This window comes from Elgaria multicarinata, chromosome 13, assembly GCF_023053635.1.
Source record: "Elgaria multicarinata webbii isolate HBS135686 ecotype San Diego chromosome 13, rElgMul1.1.pri, whole genome shotgun sequence".
Lineage (NCBI taxonomy): Eukaryota > Metazoa > Chordata > Lepidosauria > Squamata > Anguidae > Elgaria > Elgaria multicarinata.
Genome location: NC_086183.1, coordinates 4,725,417 through 4,744,162, shown reverse-complemented (window position 1 = coordinate 4,744,162; position 18,746 = coordinate 4,725,417). Strand labels below are relative to the sequence as shown.

The 18,746-nt window shown below is 45.1% G+C and overlaps 1 protein-coding gene across 1 annotated transcript in view; it reads left to right on the top strand.

The window, feature by feature from the left end:
* CSMD2 (CUB and Sushi multiple domains 2) overlaps positions 1–18,746 on the top strand; it is a 784,677-nt gene that overhangs the window by 441,076 nt on the left and 324,855 nt on the right. The window contains exon 6 of the mRNA XM_063140724.1: positions 14,931–15,043. Coding sequence (XP_062996794.1) covers positions 14,931–15,043 — 113 coding nt within the window. The remainder of the gene's footprint in view (positions 1–14,930; positions 15,044–18,746) is intronic.

The window sequence follows — 18,746 nt, the reverse complement described above, 5'->3', positions numbered from 1 at the left end:
ATACACAGTTTTGTCCATGAATGTCCCATTTCTGCAAATGGCAGGCATACAGGGGTGATGTATGCAATATTACAGGTATTCATGGCCACCAATTATTATTATTATTATTATTATTATTATTATTATTATTATTATTATTATTATTTATATAGCACCATCAATGTACATGGTGCTGTACAGAGTAAAACAGTAAAACAGTAAATAGCAAGACCCTGCCGCTTAGGCTTACATTCTAATTAAATCATGGTAAAACAATAAGGAGGGGAAGAAAATGCAAACAGGCAAATAGGACACTATGCAAATAGGACATTTACAGACATAAATGAGGTGCCATTTCTGTTGAAAATGGCGGCTCGCCAAGGGAGTAGGTGTCCCCAAGCTTCCTGGGATTGGCGCATTTTGAGCCGGGCAAGTGCTGGTCCCGTGGATTGGCTTCCAATGGGCTGAACTGGCGATTTCTCATCTGGCGGTAAGTCACAGTCAGATGCCTGCATCATCCCTACCCGTGCTGTCCTCATAATAACCCTGCAGTAGGGACGGGTGCAAATTCTGTTTCAGTTTGGTTTTTATAAGGATTTACCTAAATCCATGAAGTTCTCCTTATTTGTGACAAACAATGCTTAAGTGTTGTTTTTTGTGTGTTTTTTAATCAACGTGGGAGAATCCAAAACTGACAGATTTGACCATTCATGCTCAAGATTCTGAGCGCTTACTCTCACAAGTCTGATTTTGATTCCCTGTGTATTCAGCCGTGTGACTGTGATGGCTTAATTAGAAATAGGCTGTCTATCACATTCTTTTCCATGCTGGGAATAGCTGTAGCCATTAGATTTGGCTGCTGCAGGGTGAGAATTTCATTTCAGTTTGTTTTTGATCTGAATTTACCAGAATTTGCAAAGTTCTTCATAGTTAGAAGAAAAAGAACTTGAGATTTTAAAACATTCAAGTGCAGGAGAAAGTGAAACTAAAACATCCGCCCACCCCTACCTGTGAGGAAGGTCAGGCTGGCCTAAACAAGCTTAATAGCTGAGTAAGCTTTACGTTTGAGTGGGGATCTGACCCTGGGCCTCCATGGACCCAAACTACTACTACTATTATTTATTTATTTATTTATTTATTTACTTACTTACTTACTTACTTACTTACTTATTTGTATCCTGCCTTTTGCCCAATACTGGGCCTCAAGGCAGCCTTACAAAATTTAAAACATATACATTTTAAAACCTATGAAAAGAAATTTACAAAAGTTAAAAATATATTAAACATATTACATTATTAAAACATTAAACATTTAAAATACATGACAATTTTAAAGGTCCTTAGCAGAGACGGAGGCCCAGATTATTTGCCAAAGGCCTGCCAGAACAAAGAAGTTTTTGCCTGCTTCTGAAAGCACGTCAAAGAGGCAGCCAGTCTAGCTTCCCCGGGAAGAGAATTCCAGAGCAATGGAGCAGCCACTGAGAAGGCCCTCTCCCATGTTCCCACCAAGCGCACCTGTGAAGAGGGTGGGGCTGAAAGAAGGGCTTCCTCAGAAGATCTCAAAGCACGGGCAGGCTCATAAGGGAGAATATGGTCTTTCAAATAACCTGGACCTGAGCCATATAGGGCTTTATAGGTCATAACCAGCACTTTGAATTGTGCCTGGAAACAGACTGGAAGCCAGTGGAGCTGTTTTAACAGGGGAGTTGTGTGCTCCCTGTAACTAGCCCCGGTCAACAATCTGGCTGCAGCTCTTTGAACCAGCTGAATTTTCCAAACACTCTTTAAAGGCAGCCCCACATAGAGCATGTTAAAATAATCTAATTGGGATGTAACTAAGGCATGTGTCACCGTGGCCAGGTCCGACATCCCTAGGAATGGGCGCAGCTGGCACACTAGCTTTAACTGTGCAGATGCACTCCTGGCCACCGCCGAAACCTGGGCATCCCGTCTCAGGGTTGAATCCAGAATTACACCCAAACTGCGGACCTGTGTCTTCAGGGGGAGTGTAACCCCATCCAACACAAGCTGAATCCCTATTCCTGGATCTGTCTATAGCTGCTAGACCACACACTGGCTCTTCTCTCCCATTCTCGCTCCTGTAACTGTTTAGAATTTGGGGAAACTGAGGTGTGGTAGATTTTTGCAGAAGAGAGTGCGAGGAGTTATAAGTGTGAACTTTTCATAGAACCACAGACCCTGTCTAGTAGCATGTGGATTCCTACTTAGTAGAGCAGTGGTCAACTATTATGAGGTTAGAGTTGGTTCACAGAGCTGTGCCCAAATACAGTGAAGGCCAGTGTTCCTTGCTACTAACAGATCATGCTCAGTGGCCGTGGTGTACTTTTCATACCTTCCTTCTGATAAGACTGTTCTTCTTAGCTGTAGATAATAAACTTTGTTATTTCCCAAGTTAACCCTCCCCCTTTCCCCCCTTAGTGAAGCAAGGGATGTGTGTGAGAGACTGTGCCTTCTGACAGTCTCTAGCTTGGACATGTGTGAGGCAAGCCCTGTAAAATCCTGGATGGAGCAGCCTGCTTCCTGTTCTTATCTGAGAAAGCGAAGGTGGGCCAACTGCTCAGGAAAACTGGCCTTGGACAATGCCTGCTGCTTTAAGGGCAGCAGGGCAGCTACATCTTCAGCTTGAGGGGCATGGAGGCTTCTCTTTGCTTTTATTGTTTGCACTGACTTTTAGTCAATGAGCTGTATGTCCTTCTTTCACACAGGTGGACTTCAGTCATATAGAGATGTCGGAGGAATCCTTCTGGGGGCGGGTGAATCTCACTGAGCTTTAATCAGCTCACCACCACCACCCAGATCCTGTCAGCTGGCCTGGCTCGATCTTCATTGAGTTGAGCCAGGTCACAGATTTCCATTAAAAAAAGGGGGGGAGCATAAAAAACAATCCACACAAATTATGCAAATTTGGCCATAATTTGCACAAAGTGCAGGTGCAAATTTCATGAAATGCCAGTGGAGAAATTCCCAAGTTTTGAGAACAAACCCCGAGTTCAGCTTACAAATGCAAGCCAACCTGGGGGCGCCATGGACCCCCAAATTGCTTTTTAGGGCAAAACGCAATCAATACACCAAAGGAGTTCCCAGGCTTTGGGAACAACCCCCGGCTCGGCTTGCCAGTGCAAGCTAAATTGGGGGCACCACAAAAATCTGGAGAGCCCGTAAAGGGCCAGATTTCCTGGCGACAGAGATCCCTAGAGTCATATTGGTATGCCCAGGGTCGGTGTGGTGGTGGTACTCTAACAGGATGGTAGAGGCGGCTAGCTATGTACGTGGCTGTGTGTATATGCATGCACACGGAAACTGACATTAGGTAAAATGGTGGTCAAGGGCAAAGCTTAAAGGGCAAATGAGATATTAAACACCATGGAGTCCTCTGCTTGTGCAAATAAGGTGAATTGTTTATGGATTTCATAATGTCCGAACCAGAGACAGGCATCCCTCGTTGCGTAGGTAAAACATTCATGTCTCAAAGCTCCCTGGCACCCATCCCAGCAGCTCTGGCCTCATCAATTCCCATTTAGCAACAAGATGGGCATATTTGGATACGTGCTTTCGCTCCTTTCTCCTGTGGCTTTTAATCTTGGAGAACAACTTGACCTAATTACTCGTTTCCCTTGCAGAAGTCCAGCCCTGGCGGGAATTCTCTCGTCTTACTGGTAAAATAAGTAAATGGGGGGGCACTGTTTGTCCTCACTGCATGCTTTATTAAAGAGAATCGCCTAAAATAATGTGTTTTCAAATTAAGGGCCATCTCTTCACCTCTCAAGATAATTAGACTGGAAGTTTGGAGGAAAAGGTTAAGGGGCAAAGAAAGTGAATACAGTAATAAATGATGACGGAGTTTGTGGAACATCGTCTCTTCAGCTTGCTGAAAGCATGGGAGAGGCGCTCTCTGTCCTGTAGCTGCATTACTTCATGAAGCAATGTTCATATTTAATAAGCGTTGCAGCCTCCAGGTGGGATAACAGTTGCAGGCTCTTTTGCACAGTAGCCACTGTGTTCTGAGGAACATAAAATGTGAAGGCAACAAATTAAATATAGAGCCAAACATGCTGTCAATTAAAATGGGGGGGGGTCATTTGTTTGTTTGTTTGTTTGTTTTACCCCCTTTCAGTCTCAACTCTGATTTGCTTCCTCTTGTACTTCCTATTATTTACGTATTTAATTATGTTTGTATTCCACTCTTCCTCCAAGAAGCTCAGGGGAACTTACTTACTTACTCTCCCCCCACATTTTTTCTCACAACAACCCTGTGAGGTAGATTAGCCTGCAAGATAGCAACTGCCTTAAGCCTAAGGCCGCCCAAGGAGCTGAATTGCCGAGTGGGGATCTGAACACAACTCTTCTTGGTCTTCATGTGATATTCTAACCTGCTTTCACCAGCCCGATGCCCTCTACATGTTTTGGATTACAACTCCCGGCATTCCTAACCATTGACCAGTCCAAAACATCTGGAGGATACCAGGTTGGCAGAAGGTAGGGTGACCATATGAAAAGGAGGACAAGGCTCCTGTATCTTTATACATTTGTATAGATGGAGAACCTGGTGAAATTTCCTCTTCACCACAACCGTTAAAGCTGCAGGTGCCCTGCCCTCTTTTAAATTTGGTCACAGTATAGCTCCTGCAGCTTTAACTGTTGTTGTGAAGAGGAAATTTCACCAGGTGCTGCATGCATACAAATGACACCTGGTGAAATCCCCTTTTCTATGCAACTGTTAAAGATACAGGAGCCCTGTCCTCCTTTCCGTAGGGTCACCCTAGGGAAGGTTACTCTAACCACTGTACCACACTGACTTCAGCAGCCAGCCACTCAGGGGAGGGAGTTCAGCCAATTTTACGGGCTTTATACTAGACAGAGATGTGGCGATTGGCTCTCCAGAGCCACCAGATTCCCAGAACCAGGAGGAATCTCCTAGGCTGACCTTCCTGCCGTTCCATTTTCCAACCAACATTCCCAGTGGTGCAAGTAATAGGGTATTATCTCCACACTCTGGGTTTGAGTTTCATTGTGCCAAAAACCTTTTCTTTTCTTTTTTACAGCTTTAAAATTAAGCCTAAAGAGACCCAAGGCCTATTATCATCATCATCATCATCATCATCATTATTTGCAATATTTATATACTGCTCCCCTTTCAAGAATCTCAGAACAGTGGACAAATAGAATAAAAGAATAAAAACAGAATGAAAAACACATTAAAAGTACATTTTTAAAAGAAACAAAGTGCAAATAAAACCATGGCTGGTCATTAAGGGAAGGCTTCCTGGAGCAACGATGTTTTCAGGAGGCGCTGGAAGGAACACAAAGTTGGTGCCTGCCTGGCCTCCAGAGGCAGGGAGTTCCATAGGATGGGGTCCACCACCCTGAAAGCTCTTCCACTGGTGGACTCCATTCGGGCGATAGGTCTGTGTTGAACCACCAGGAGCAATGGGCTGAGCCCTCAAAGATTTTCCACTGACCCCATCTAGAAACCAGCAAAAGGAAAATTGTGTTAAAGTTTCCCTCTTTCCCCCCAATGTATTACTCTGTTTATGCAATGCTTCACCTCTTAATATGATTTGGGGGGTGAAAAAGGTGTTGGGCTTATTAGGGAATGAATCACCTGAGTCCATCTTCAGCTTCCGGAGGATAGTGACATACTAATTGGAAATCCCCAACAGTTTGGATGACTAGCTGGCCATTAAGATTAAACTAAGAATCAATAATCATTACTCACTTGTGGAAGTTCAATATCCATTCTAAATTAAGTGTTCCAGGAGAGAGGGAGGGAGGGGGAGAGAGAGAGAGAGCTCAGAGCATCGGGCTAGTGAGAGAGAGAAAAGATCAAACACCTTTGAGCCCAAACATGAATCCTTGAAGCACAAGATTTCTTGGGTTTAAGACATACTTCAGCAATAACTATGAGCTGGTTGCCTGGGATTTGAAGCTGGGATGAAGAAATGTTTTTTTGCGGGGGTGAGCGGGGTTGATTTTTGGCCTGAAATACCAATTTCCAGAATGTGCATTCAAACTCATGGCAATTGCAGCCTTCTAGTAAATAAAAATTGAAGTTATCTATCAATGGAGCTATTAAATTATTATTATTATTATTATTATTATTATTATTATTATTATTATTATTTGTTTTACAGTCATGTTGTGCACAGAGGCTATATGTTTGAGTGGTGTTTGTCATTGCCACTTCTTCCACGCAACCATTTGTCCCTTCTTCACTGGGGCTGGGGTGGACATTTTTGCCTCAATGATGAACACACATTCTTTGAACTAGAATCGTAACACTATTTCCACTGCGCATGGGTTGCATGTGCCTAGGCATGTTGTGGGCACCTGACTAGGTCCAGGAGTCCGATGGGTGCCCACAGTGCATTCCCGGGTCTGTGGAGCAAGTGCCTGGGCAGCCGATACGTGCCCAACAGTGCCCGGAGCCTCCATAAGTGCCCGGAGCCTCCATTGTGCTGTCGGACACTTGCTGGACACCCGTGAGCCTCATAAGAAGTTCATGTGGCACCACGAGCAGAGGTGGTGGGGTGAGTGTCTAAGGAAACAGACCCAGATGAGTTCGCCCATCCCTACGTGTGCCTGAGTCGAATGACTGGTGTTCAACCACTCCCAAAAACACAATTCAGAAGGGAAAATGGGACCCTCTGGCATGCTTAAGGATGTGTGGAAACCTCCTAAGAAATTTCTCTTGTCTCATCTATCTATTTGACTACCTTCATTCCTCAGAGACTTCAGTTATGAAAGGAGCCTTATTATTATTATTATTATTATTATTATTATTATAGCTGGTTTAATTATGTTTTTAACTTTTGTATATCTCCATTCATATGTTTTAATTGTATATGTTTTAATTTTGGGAAGCCGCCTTGAGTATTGGGGAAAAAGTGGGAAATAATAATAATAATAATAATAATAATAATAATAATAATAATAATAATAATAATAGGCTGTGCACGGACCTCCCCCCCCCCCGGCTCCGCTCCGCACCTGTTCAGCAAATTGCGGATCGGGCCCACTCTGCCCTGTGTTGATCCACCTACGGTCCGTTCCACTCCGCTGCGGAGCTCCGGATAAGAATTGGAGCTCCGCAGCAGCAGCGGCGGCGGCAGGTAAGGCCCCCCTCCCTCCTCCCCCCTTACCAGTGTCCGTCCGCGGTCCAGTGGCTGCTTCAACAGAGCCTGAGGACTCAAACAGGACTGTTTGAGTCCTCAGGCTCAGTTGAAGCCGTGGACGGAGACAGGTAAGACCCTTCCCCCCTGCCCCTTCCCTGGCTCTGCCGTCGTCGCCCTTAATGTGATTAAGGGGGAGGGGGGATCCATTAAAAAAACAAACAGTGTGTGTGACCAGATTAGAAACTAAAATGTAAAGCAGATGCACCCATCGTCTAGTCACACAACTTAAGTTTCCTGGCTTCACTTTCCCAACATGTATGACTTCCAAAGCAGATCGATAGATGGCAGCCACCACTACAAATGTTCCTTATCCGTCCTGCATTAATTTATCCCCCTGGGGCTGCTTAATACGGGGTTCAGGAAGCAGCACAGATGCATGTCTGCTGGATATTGCTTTTTAAGCAATTAGACTAATTAAAAGGCAAGTTCTTCTGTTATTATTCTTATATTCCCTCCCAGCCACATCCCATTAATGAAGCCCCATTTACACAGAATCGGTTCCAATGGGGGGAGGCAATATAATGCCTTAAAACCTCTTTATGTCTTGGTGGGGGTGGGGGTGCATTATGACATGAAAATGATGAAGGCAGAAAAGGAGGAACAATATTACCTAATTCGTGTTTTTTTCCCGTCTTAAAAAATAAAAAAGAGAGAAGGAATGATCACATCTGCCTTCCCCAATCTGGTACCATCCAGATGTTTTGGACTACAACTCCCAGGATTTCTGAGCATTGGTCATACTGGCTGGGCATACTGTGGGTGGGGCTGGGGATACTGAGGGCGGGGCTGGGGATACTGAGGGCGGGGCTGGGGATACTGAGGGCAGTGCCAAGAGGCCTGGTCCTTCTTCCCCTTCACTTTTTAGCGCACTATATGACAGTTTAACTACTGAACTGGACCGTTATCTCAGGTGTATCCTTAATGAATTATGCTGCTGATTGGAGTCTGGTTGCATATTGATTTAGGGCTTTGTTCTTGTGAAGCAGAGCTGAAAGCCGCAGTCTCTTCAAGGGCAGAATGCATGGGGTTTCTTGTCATTATCATCTTCTTTGTTTCACCCTATTCTTGCAAAGCAGAATTGGTCTTAGAATACAAATGGCATATAACTAATGTGACACTGTCTCTAATAAAATGTCTGAAATGGACTTTGGTAAAAAGTAATTGGATTCTGTAATAGCTCTTATCATGTTAATGTTGTTTGCACTGTTCTACTTAAGGCCATTAATTTTGCTCTCATATACCCCAATTTTCAAGGGCGCTTGTGACTATTAGGTAAACATTTGTTTCTGACAGAATCCATGATGACTTGGCCAAGAGTTTCCCCATTATTATTAATTCACACACACACACACACACACACACACACACACACACACACCCGAAATTTAATTTTTGGAAAAGGTATAATACTGAATAGGTTTATGCCTAGAGAGTAGTGTGGTTTCCTATTTAATTGGATTGCTAACAGGATGTTTCGTATTGTATGGAGATTCCACTGCCGCATCACTGCTCTCAAACTGATCCATGGAGAAGGTCTGGCTTCTCTTTTTTTTCCTTTTCTCTCCCCCCCCCCCTTTTTCTTATTCAATTGTTCAAGAGGAACCTGATCACGATTGATCAAAGTAACTGCCTTTGAGAACAGTACTGCTGTTGAGTGGTTCATTCCTGCAGTTCAGGATTGGATTCAGGCACTGCCTTTGCTACTCATATAAATGATTTTGTCCTTTTAAAAATAAATTAAAAAATGGCACGACTCCTGACCAGCAGGCTGAGAGCGTTCTTCCTTACATGTCGATATACATAGGATTGGATGGAGTGGTGGATTTATGCTGACGTTTTTATTTGGGATGTGACTCTAAGGTAGGGTGACCCTATGAAAAGGAGGACAGGGTTCCTGTATCTTTAACAGTTGTATTGAAAAGGAAATTTCAGCAGGAGTCATTTGTATATATGGGGAACCTGGTGAAATTCCCTCTTCATCACAACAGTTAAAGCTGCAGGAGCCCTGCCCTCCTTTTCATAGGGTCACCCTATCTAAGGTAGGATCTACACTATGGCTTTAAATTGTTTATAACAGTAGTGACAACTGCTGGGGCCCAGGACACGTGCCTTATGCAGTTCTCAAAGTGTCATATCCTGCTTGGCGTAGATCTGGCCTAGGGCTTGCTCAGACGATACACTTAGCCATGGTTATGCTGCTAATCCTTTTGCAGCAAATGTTTAAACTGATTATGTAACAAGCATGGTTAGGAACGGTTCACACGACATGCTAGGTCATGGTTCACATGATGTGCTAAGCCATAATGTTTAGCTCAAAATGCTTAACCACCACGGCTTAGCACATGGTCTGAACAGGGTCTAAACTGTGATTAACCTGCGAATTTAACTGGACAATCCAATGCTAGAGTGGTTGTGAGAGTCCGACTGGGTCTGGGAGGCCAATGGACACCATCACCCCTCCACAGCTGCTCCCCCCAGACCTGGTCGAGCACCCCTAGTCACAAGCCTGGACTACCGTCGAATGCTCAGGAGGCCTCAGCAAGTGCTCGGCAGCCGCCCACAGCTGCTCACGAAATCATGCATTTCCCCCTTCTGTGTGAGTGGCAGCCGCCATGGGCACAAACTGGGAAAATGTGTGGTTTCTGGAGCCTCCATTCACACCTTTACTCTTGCGTCAATGGGGCCTTTAAGGCCCCCATTAGTGCGGTGGGGGGGGAGAGAAATGTGTGACTTCCTGCCACTAATGAGAAAGGGGAAGTGTCACGACATTGGTGTGTGCGTGGGCGGCTGCCGAGCTCCCACTGGGCCAAGCCAGGCCTCAGAAGAGGCTCGTGCAGCCTGGAAGCACTCGCGGATGGCAGTGGCAATGGAGCAAACACACACACACAAGCCTTGCTTGGGTGAATTCGTACCACCGCCAATCCTATGCATGTTTAGACAGAAAAAAGTCCCACAATTCCTAGCATCCCCCAGCCAGCATGCTGGGAGTTATAAGACTTTTCCCTCCCTTCTGACTAAGGATTGCACTCTAAAGATTGCACTCTAAGGGCCTTGCTAGGCCTACCTGAAAATCCGGGCGTGTGGAGGGGCCAGCCTGCGCTATAAGTAGCATGGGCTGTCACTCCTATCCACACATCAGACACGACGGGCTACAGGAAAGCCCCGTCGCATCCACCATTTTGTTTTAGACTTAAAGGGCCAGGTGTGCAGGAGCGCACCACTGGCATCTGTAAGTGTTTGGTGTTTTTTTTTAAAAAAAAAAAGTTCCCCACTCCCCCGATTTCCCCACGCTGGCCGCAATTTCCCCCCGCTATCCCTGCTTCCCTCCTGCGATCTCCGCTTCCCCCCGCAATCTCGGGTTTCCCCCCCCATGATCCCTGCTTCCCCCCCGATCTCCACTTCCCCCCCCCCCGCGATCTCCCCACCCCCGATCTCTCCCCCTGCCCTGATGAGTCCAGTGCTCCTCTGGAGCACTGCGCCCCACCCACCACTTTTCCCGGCTACTCGCGAGTAATTGCGGTAGCCGGGAAAAGCGGTGGACCAGTCTACACGCCCATGGTCTCGGGCTCAGCCCGAGACTGCGGGAGATACTGGGCCACAAGCGGTGCTGCTTATCCTCGGCCAAGGGAGGGTTACCCTTGCCTGAGCCCGGGATCCCCTGTGCGTCATCTGGATGCACAGGGGCTGGCCCGGGTCTCGCACCAGGCTAACCCATCATCTAGCAAGGCCCTGAGTTGTTCTAGCCTATCATGTGTGTTTTATTTTTAAACTGCCTATTAGCTACTAAGCCATGTACTAGGTTATGTTATTACCATATAAAGCCCTAAACAACTTGGGACCAGGATACCTAGCTGGCCGCCTTCCCTTATATATAGCCAGATGACATTTAAGATCTTCAAAGGAGGCCCTGCCGTTTAATATATTCAACGGCATGCAAAAAGCCGCAAATAAAAAAATACATTGTTAAATTATGTCAAGCCATTCCTGACACTTCTGCATAGAAAAATATATAACCCACAGTAAAATAATGATGACATGATGGTGACTGTTGATAATGCTGTTAAATTTTACACTGCCCTGAGTGCCTTGGACTGATGGGCAGTTTATACTTTCACTAAAACAAACATGCAAACACAAATATAAGAAAAGACCCTATTTTGTGAGTGTCAGGTAGCTCTCTAAAGCGGAGGAGCAGGCCCAATAAAAAAGTAGCAACCTCAGCTCTTAGATAAACCTAGTAGAACGTGTGGATGTTCTCTTCTTCTTCTTCTTCTTCTTCTTCTTCTTCTTCTTCTTCTTCTTCTTCCTCCTCCTCCTCCTCCTCCTCCTCTTTTTTTTTTAAAAAAATAAACATGAATAATGAAGTGACATTTATGGTACATTTTGAATAACAAAATTACATTTATGGAGCAGCAGCAAAAGGGTTTTTTTCCTGCAGTCAAGCCATCTTGCCCCTCAAACTCCAGGTTTCCTGAGCCGAACAACCATTGGGCATTGCTGCCAGGACTGGGCTGCTAGAGCTGAACTGAAGGTTCTGAGATGAGAACTATGGGGGCACAAATTTGGAGGAGAGGATGTTGGTGAAAGGGAGTGGAAAAGCCACCTGCAGAATTTTAGCAACCAAGGACAACTTTTGAGACTTGGGGAAAAGTCACGGGATCCCGGTAGGAGCTGTGGGCCACATTTACCCACCACCACCACCACCAGTAGGTTCCATGGAACATTGCTACCTCAGGATGTATCATTGTTCAAGGGCTTTGTGGGGAAAATAAAAATGGTGGACAGAAACAGTGGGCCTTGCTAGACCTACCTTTGAATCCGGCCTTCAGGCGCGGCGAGTCCGTGCTACAATTAGCACGGGCCGTCGCGCCTATCCAGACATCAGACGTGAAGGGGAAAGGAAAGCCCTGTCGTGTCGCCCATTTTTTTTTTTTAATTTCAAATAATACCACTTAACATAACATACAGACGAAACAACGAATACAAGCAATTACATAACAAATTACTTGAGTATATAAGTTATTAACTGCTTGTTATCCATAAACAATCAACATAATCCAACCAGTGCACCCCCTTCCCTTTGGGATCACTCCTGTTTCCAGAATCTTAACACCTCTTCTGGTGGCAGATTTCCACTTCCCTTAGAAAACACAAAAATTAGGAACTGTTTCCATATCACATCAAATTCGTTCATCTTTGCTATACCTCTTCTTACCTTAATATTACATGTCAATTTATCATTAATAGCAATATCCCAAACTTCTTTGTACCATTCTTCAATATGATAATCCCCTTGAATCTTCCAGTTCCTAGATATAATTAAACTTGCAGCAATCAACAGATTTGTTATCAACTCTTTTGTTTCTTTTTTACACTTTAAATTTTCAAACAGTGAGAGTAATGCCACTCTTGGTGTCACTTCAGTCTTCATTCCAACTATTTCTTCAATCTCATTAAACACCATCTTCCACAATTTCTGCAAAAATTTACATTCCCACCACATATGTAAATACGTTCCCTTTCCCCCACAACCTCTCCAACAATTTGCTGAGTGCTGGTTACTCATCTTATTTAACCTAACCGGAGTTAAATACCACCTCCAAATAATTTTATAATAATTCTCTTTTATTCTCACTGACATATTTTTCAACACTCTTTGTCTCCATAATCCTTCCCAACTCTGTTGCCCTATCTGTTCCTTCAGATCTATCTCCCACACCATCTTTCCTGAACTTCCTACCTCCCCTTCCTCAAGCATTATTCTATATATTTCACTCATTAATACTTTTATTGGTTTATTTTCTCCCTTCTCAATTTCTTTTTTGATAATTAACTCCTCAAACTTCGTTAACTCCCTACAATCCCCATTATCTCTTAACCAATTTTTCGTCCATTGTTCCAATTGTCTATAATTTAACCATGTTAATTTCTTTTCTTTTAACACCTCTTGTAGTTCCTCTCTTGTTTTCATCCCTTAATTAACCAATCCCTTAATTTCATTTTATTTTTCTCTATTAAAACTTTATTCAAGCTAATCTTTAAATTCTCGGGGAAATTCTTTAACATTATTACTTTAACATTATAACATTATAGAGGGGAGTTATTCGGGAGCAGCCCCCCTTTATATTTACTCCAAATTTCCCAATGATTCCTTAAAAGGAGGTTCATGTCGCCCATTTTTTAAAAAAACCTTAAAGGGGTCATGTGCGCAGGAACGCACCAACGAAAAGGTAAGTGTTTTTTTTAAAAAATAAAGGGTTCCTCGCTCCCCCTGCCCCCGATTTCCCCCCACTTGCCAGTCCACCCCCTGCTTGCCAGTCCACCCCCGCCTGCCAGTCCGCCCCCCCACTCGCCCCCCCCGCTCGCCCACTTGCTCTCCTTGCCCGCTTGCTCGCCCGCTTGCCAGGTCCGATGCCCCCTCCGCCCCCCCAACTGCGATCTCCCCACCCTGGCTCCACTCTTCCCCCCCCCATCCCTCCTGCTGGGTCCGCTCTTTCCACCCTGGCCCCCATCACTCCCCCCTCGCGATTCCCTCGCCCCTGGCCTGATGGGCACAGCGCTCCTATGGAGCGCTGTGCCCAGTGCGTGGCTTCTCCCAGCTACTCGTGAGTAAGTGAGCAGCCGGGAAAAGCCGCGGAACCTGCTAGACTTTCCGCAGCCCTGTTCTCAGCCTGGAGCTGCAGAAAAAACGGCCCCAAAGTGGTGCCGGTTATCCCAGGCCAAGGGAGGGTTTAGCCCGGCTTAACCCCGGGATCCCCTGTGCGTCATCTGCATGCACAGCAGGGAGCCCGGGCCTCGCACCGGGCTAAACCCTCGTCTAAGAAGGCTCAGTGAGGAGATGGAGTGGTGTGGGAGCCCCTGTGAGTTATACTTCCCTGCTCTCAAAATTCTGTGAATTGGAGTGTGAAAGGGGGGCATTTTCACCTCACTCAGGCCACAGCTAGATCTATTCTAAGGTTTATCCTGGGATCATCCAGGGTTCGCCCCTGCCTGAGCACTGGATCCCCTGTGTGTCACCTAGATGAACAAGTTTGACCCCTGGACGATCCAAGGATAAACCTATGGCCTCAGACTTGGCTACAGAGATTTAGCAAGGTGTGAGAATCTATTATATGTGTGTGGGGTGTGGGGTGTGTGAACACCTTTCAGAACAAACAAACAGATGCACAAATTTTCTTTTCTGAATCTGAGTGGCATTTTGAAAGGCAATGTCACAATAGGAATTTCCTGTCACAGGTGGAGATACAGCAGTGTTCTATATTGTTCATAGTTGTGAGGAATGTGGAGTGTAAAATGTGTGCATGTACATTTAAGCCTTGTTATACCTTTTATAGACGAGACAGTTCTTTATGTTCCAGACCACTGATGAAGACTTTTAGTCGAAACATGTTTGGTTTTCCTTGGTATCAGTTACTCGTGGTACAGTTGGATATTATTCTATAATATTTTATATTTTATTTTATTTTCCTCCTTTGCTCTCTCTCTCTCTCTCTCTTTCTCTGCGTGTGTGTGTGTGTATGGATAAAATAATATTATTAGACACTTCTGTATATTTCCTGTCATCTCCAGTATGGCTACCCCAGTTGAGTTATCACTTTTTGGTTCATGATTGGGAAACATTTCCCACATTGTCTGGTCTACTCTAAGGAATTCACTGCCAATCTACACAGAGGATACTTTTTAAAATATCTGCCTTTTTCCTTTTTTCCTTTTGCTGAACTTGTTCTTTTCATTTTTCTTTCTTTTCCCCTTTTGCAGGTTTACAGGAACGAATCTTCCTGCGCCTGTAATCAGCAGCAAAAATTGGCTCCGCCTTCACTTTATGTCAGACGGCAACCACAGGCAGAAAGGCTTCAGTGCACAATACCAAGGTATTTGAAGGTTTCTGTTTGGCTCTGCCAAGCGCCCCGCTCCCACCAGATCCTGATTTAACTAGGAAAATGTCTAAAATTAATTCCAGGATTGCAGCGTGAATGATTTGCTGAAGTTTTCCGTCTCTGTTGTTTAGTTCTGAGAATTTCTGAAAGAAAGAAATTTGGATAAGGGGAGTTTCAGGTATAATCCCGAACAGGTTTAGGGATGACTGAATCAGTTTATCATTTGTGTATCATTTTTGCATGTGATCATTCTTATTCTTCTTCTTCTTCTTCTTCTTCTTTTTTAATCTGATCTAAAATGTTAATTTAAAGACATATTCAAATGCATGATTTTAAACATTTTCCTGCAACAGATGTGTTTCTAAACATATATTGTTGTGCCAAAAATGCCTTTGAGTTTGATCAAAAAGAAATTGCTTTTAAAAAATGTCCAAAGAAAAAATCAGTTACATTGTCAAGGATGTTGGGTTATTGCATTTACCTTAACCAAGGGATACTTCAGTAGAGTGCAATAATCTCTCCAGCAGTCTGCAGCCTCCCTGACTTCCCACACTTCAATTAAAGTCCAGGGAAAGGTGTCATGATGAAATTCCTCCTACACAGACCTTTTTCAGTTGAAGGAGGGCAGGCAGATGGGGGAGTCTGTAGAGGGATGAAGGAGATGTGTGATAGAAAGAATAAGGGGGGGCACACATGCAGCACATCAGCCACATCACAATGATAAAGGCTTTTGCTAGACCTACCTCTTAATCCGTGCAGCAGGAGGGGCGAGCCCGCGGTGCAGCTACCACGGGCTGTCACTCTAATCTAGACGTCAGACACGACGGGCTAAAGGAAAGGCCTGTCACATCCGCCAGTTTTTTGTATTTAAAGGGCTGGATGTGCACAAATGCTCGTGTGCTTAGGCAAGTATTTTTTTAAAAAAAAAATCATTCTCCCCGCTCCCCCTGCCCCCGATCTCCCCCCCCCCCGGCTCCAATCTCCCCCACATCTCCCTGGCTCCGATCTCCCCCACCCAGCTCCGATCTCTCCCCCTGCCCCTGGCCCCGATCTCTCCCTGTGCCTGGCTTCTCCCAGCTATGTGCAAGTAAGCAGCGTAGCCGGGAAAAGCTGCGGAATGGGCTAGACCTTCCACGGTCCCGGACTCAGCCCAGGACTGCAGAAATACCGGGCCAAAGTGGTGCCTGTTACTCCAGGGCCAGGCATGGTTGACCCCTGCCTGAGCCCCGGATCCCCTGTGCGTCATCTGGATGCACAGGGGCGAGCCCGGGTGTTAGCCCGGGCTAAACCCTGGTCTAGCAAAGCCCAAAGTGAGCTCAAAAGCAACTGCAAAAGAAATTAGAAAGTAATTCTAATAAGGTGGAAAATTGGAAGCCTCTTTCCAAGGGGAAGAAAACTTCTGGGAAACGAGAGGACCGATTTTGGATTGAACTAGCTTCACCTCTTCCCCAGAGCTGGTCACAACATTGCCCCCCTCATACCTGCTACTGGACTTGCAGGGAAGGAGAAATAATATAAACACTGCTGCTGATGACACCCCCCCCAAGGAATTGCTGGAGAACTTATCCTTGTCCTGAAGAAATGTTGCCCTACCAATTTCTCCGCCCACAAATGGGTTGGATAGTTTCAAGAGACCATCTGTGGACAGCTATAGTTTCAACCAGTTGCAATAGTGGGATGACTGTGGGCACTTCAGGAGTAACAGTGCCAACTTCATACCATGTTGAACCCCCCCTGTTCCCATACACATGCACAGGCATACACAGAGGAGGTTTTCACTTAACAAGCAGCCACCATGGAGGAATTTCCCTGCAGGGCTTCTCACTGCTGTGGTGGCCGCCATTTTGAACATTCAAGCAGCATCAGGGGTGCACTGTAGCTTGTTGTTACATGTGAATGCTGCAAGGGTGGGTTGTTGGGGTGCATGACAAGCCACCTACAACCCTAAAATAGACCATGGGTTCTGGATATTTTGTCAAGCACCCCAACAACCCAACCAATGTGACCAAAGTATTGACCAGAAATGCCATGTGGAAATTCACCCATGGTGGCTTCTCATTACGTGTGAACCTACTCACACTGCTGTCCTTTTCAAAAGCACTTTATTGAGTGTCACACAAGTCAGAATGTCACTGTAAAAGAGAGAAATAACCAGGCAAGAATATGGCTGAAAAAACCAAGCCAGGAGGGGTGGATGGAGAAGATGGGGCTGAAACCCTTGAGCTGAGAGAATGAAGAAAGGAGGAAAGGGAGAGGTGATGAGACGGAACATATAATTGGTGGAGAGCCTTGAATCTCACGCTGGAAAAGAAATCCAGTTGTCTCATTGTCCTGGGAGTGAAATCTTGCATGCCTGAATATAATCTGAACATCTTCACCCAAAGCCTGAAGTAAAATATGACTTTTGATGCTGCTAAGGGTAGCTCAGAAGGGACTGGACAAAACTGGAGGCCCGTGACCATCTTGTTTTTTCCTGGAGTTTACCAGGTCTTCATTGGCTATGCTTGGAGAAGAGGTGGGAAGGAAGGTTATGTCAGGGTGGCTGCAATTGAGCAATTGGGCTGATGTTTCATCTGCAGAATTCCCATGTTTAGTTCTTTCAATATCCTATTAAAAAGATCTGAAGGCCAGTAATGGTCGGCGACCCTGGAGAGTTGTAGCCAGACAAAGTAGATCAAATCTTGCCTAATCTTCTAAGCTTTCATGCCAGCTGAAGACCTACTTGTTCACTCAAGCTTTTGATTGAATCGCTGTTGCTGTGCTTTGATGTTGTGGCTGGGTTTACATAACATGCTAATCTACACTGATTAGTGATTGAGTGTGGGCTGTTGTTGAACTGTGGGTTGTTTGTTGAACTGTGGGGTAGTGTGTTGTTCAGTCGCAGGACATTTTCTACTGGGAAATGTTAACCATGTAGTATGGCTTATTTTCCTCAATTGTTGGGATGTTCAGGGTGTTAACAAGTCACACTGCATGGTTAACATGCCATCCTGTGGAAAAATCCCTTGGTTCGGACAACTTGTTAACCCATGGTTCAACAAAGAACCTGCAGTTCAACAACAACCCACATGCAGCCACTGATTGTGGGTTAGCGTGTTGTGTGAACCCAGCCTAGGTATCCGTAACATGATGTCTCTAATTTGACAGTATGATTTTATTGTATTTTATTAGTATTGTACTCCAATTTAGGATTCTTTTATCATGAAAACTGGTTAATAAATTTTTTTCAAACATTAATAGCATAAAGCGCTTTCAGCACAACAGAACATTGTATTGCTTTCTTCTTGCTGGATTGCACCCAGCAACAGGCAACATGGGGGTGGCCTGCATATTGCCTGTAGGAAAAATGCTCATATATGTTCCTGACTGTTAGAGCAGTACGACAATGGAACCAGTGACCTAGGGAGGTGGTGGGCACTAGAGGCCTTCAAGAGGCAGCTGGACAACCATCCGTCAGGGATGTTTTAAGGGGGATTCCTGCACTTAGCAGGGGGTTGGACTCGATGGCCTCGTAGGCCCCTTCCAACTCTGCTATTCTATGATTCAGCCTAGATTTCTCCCACCAGCGACCCACTATTACCAATCTACAGTAAGGAAGTTCAGGTTATGAATGTTATGATTCCCCCCTCCACCCCCAAATTTAATATATAAGCTTTTTAGTCATAACTTCTTTTGTCTCTGCAATTGAGCCATGGCC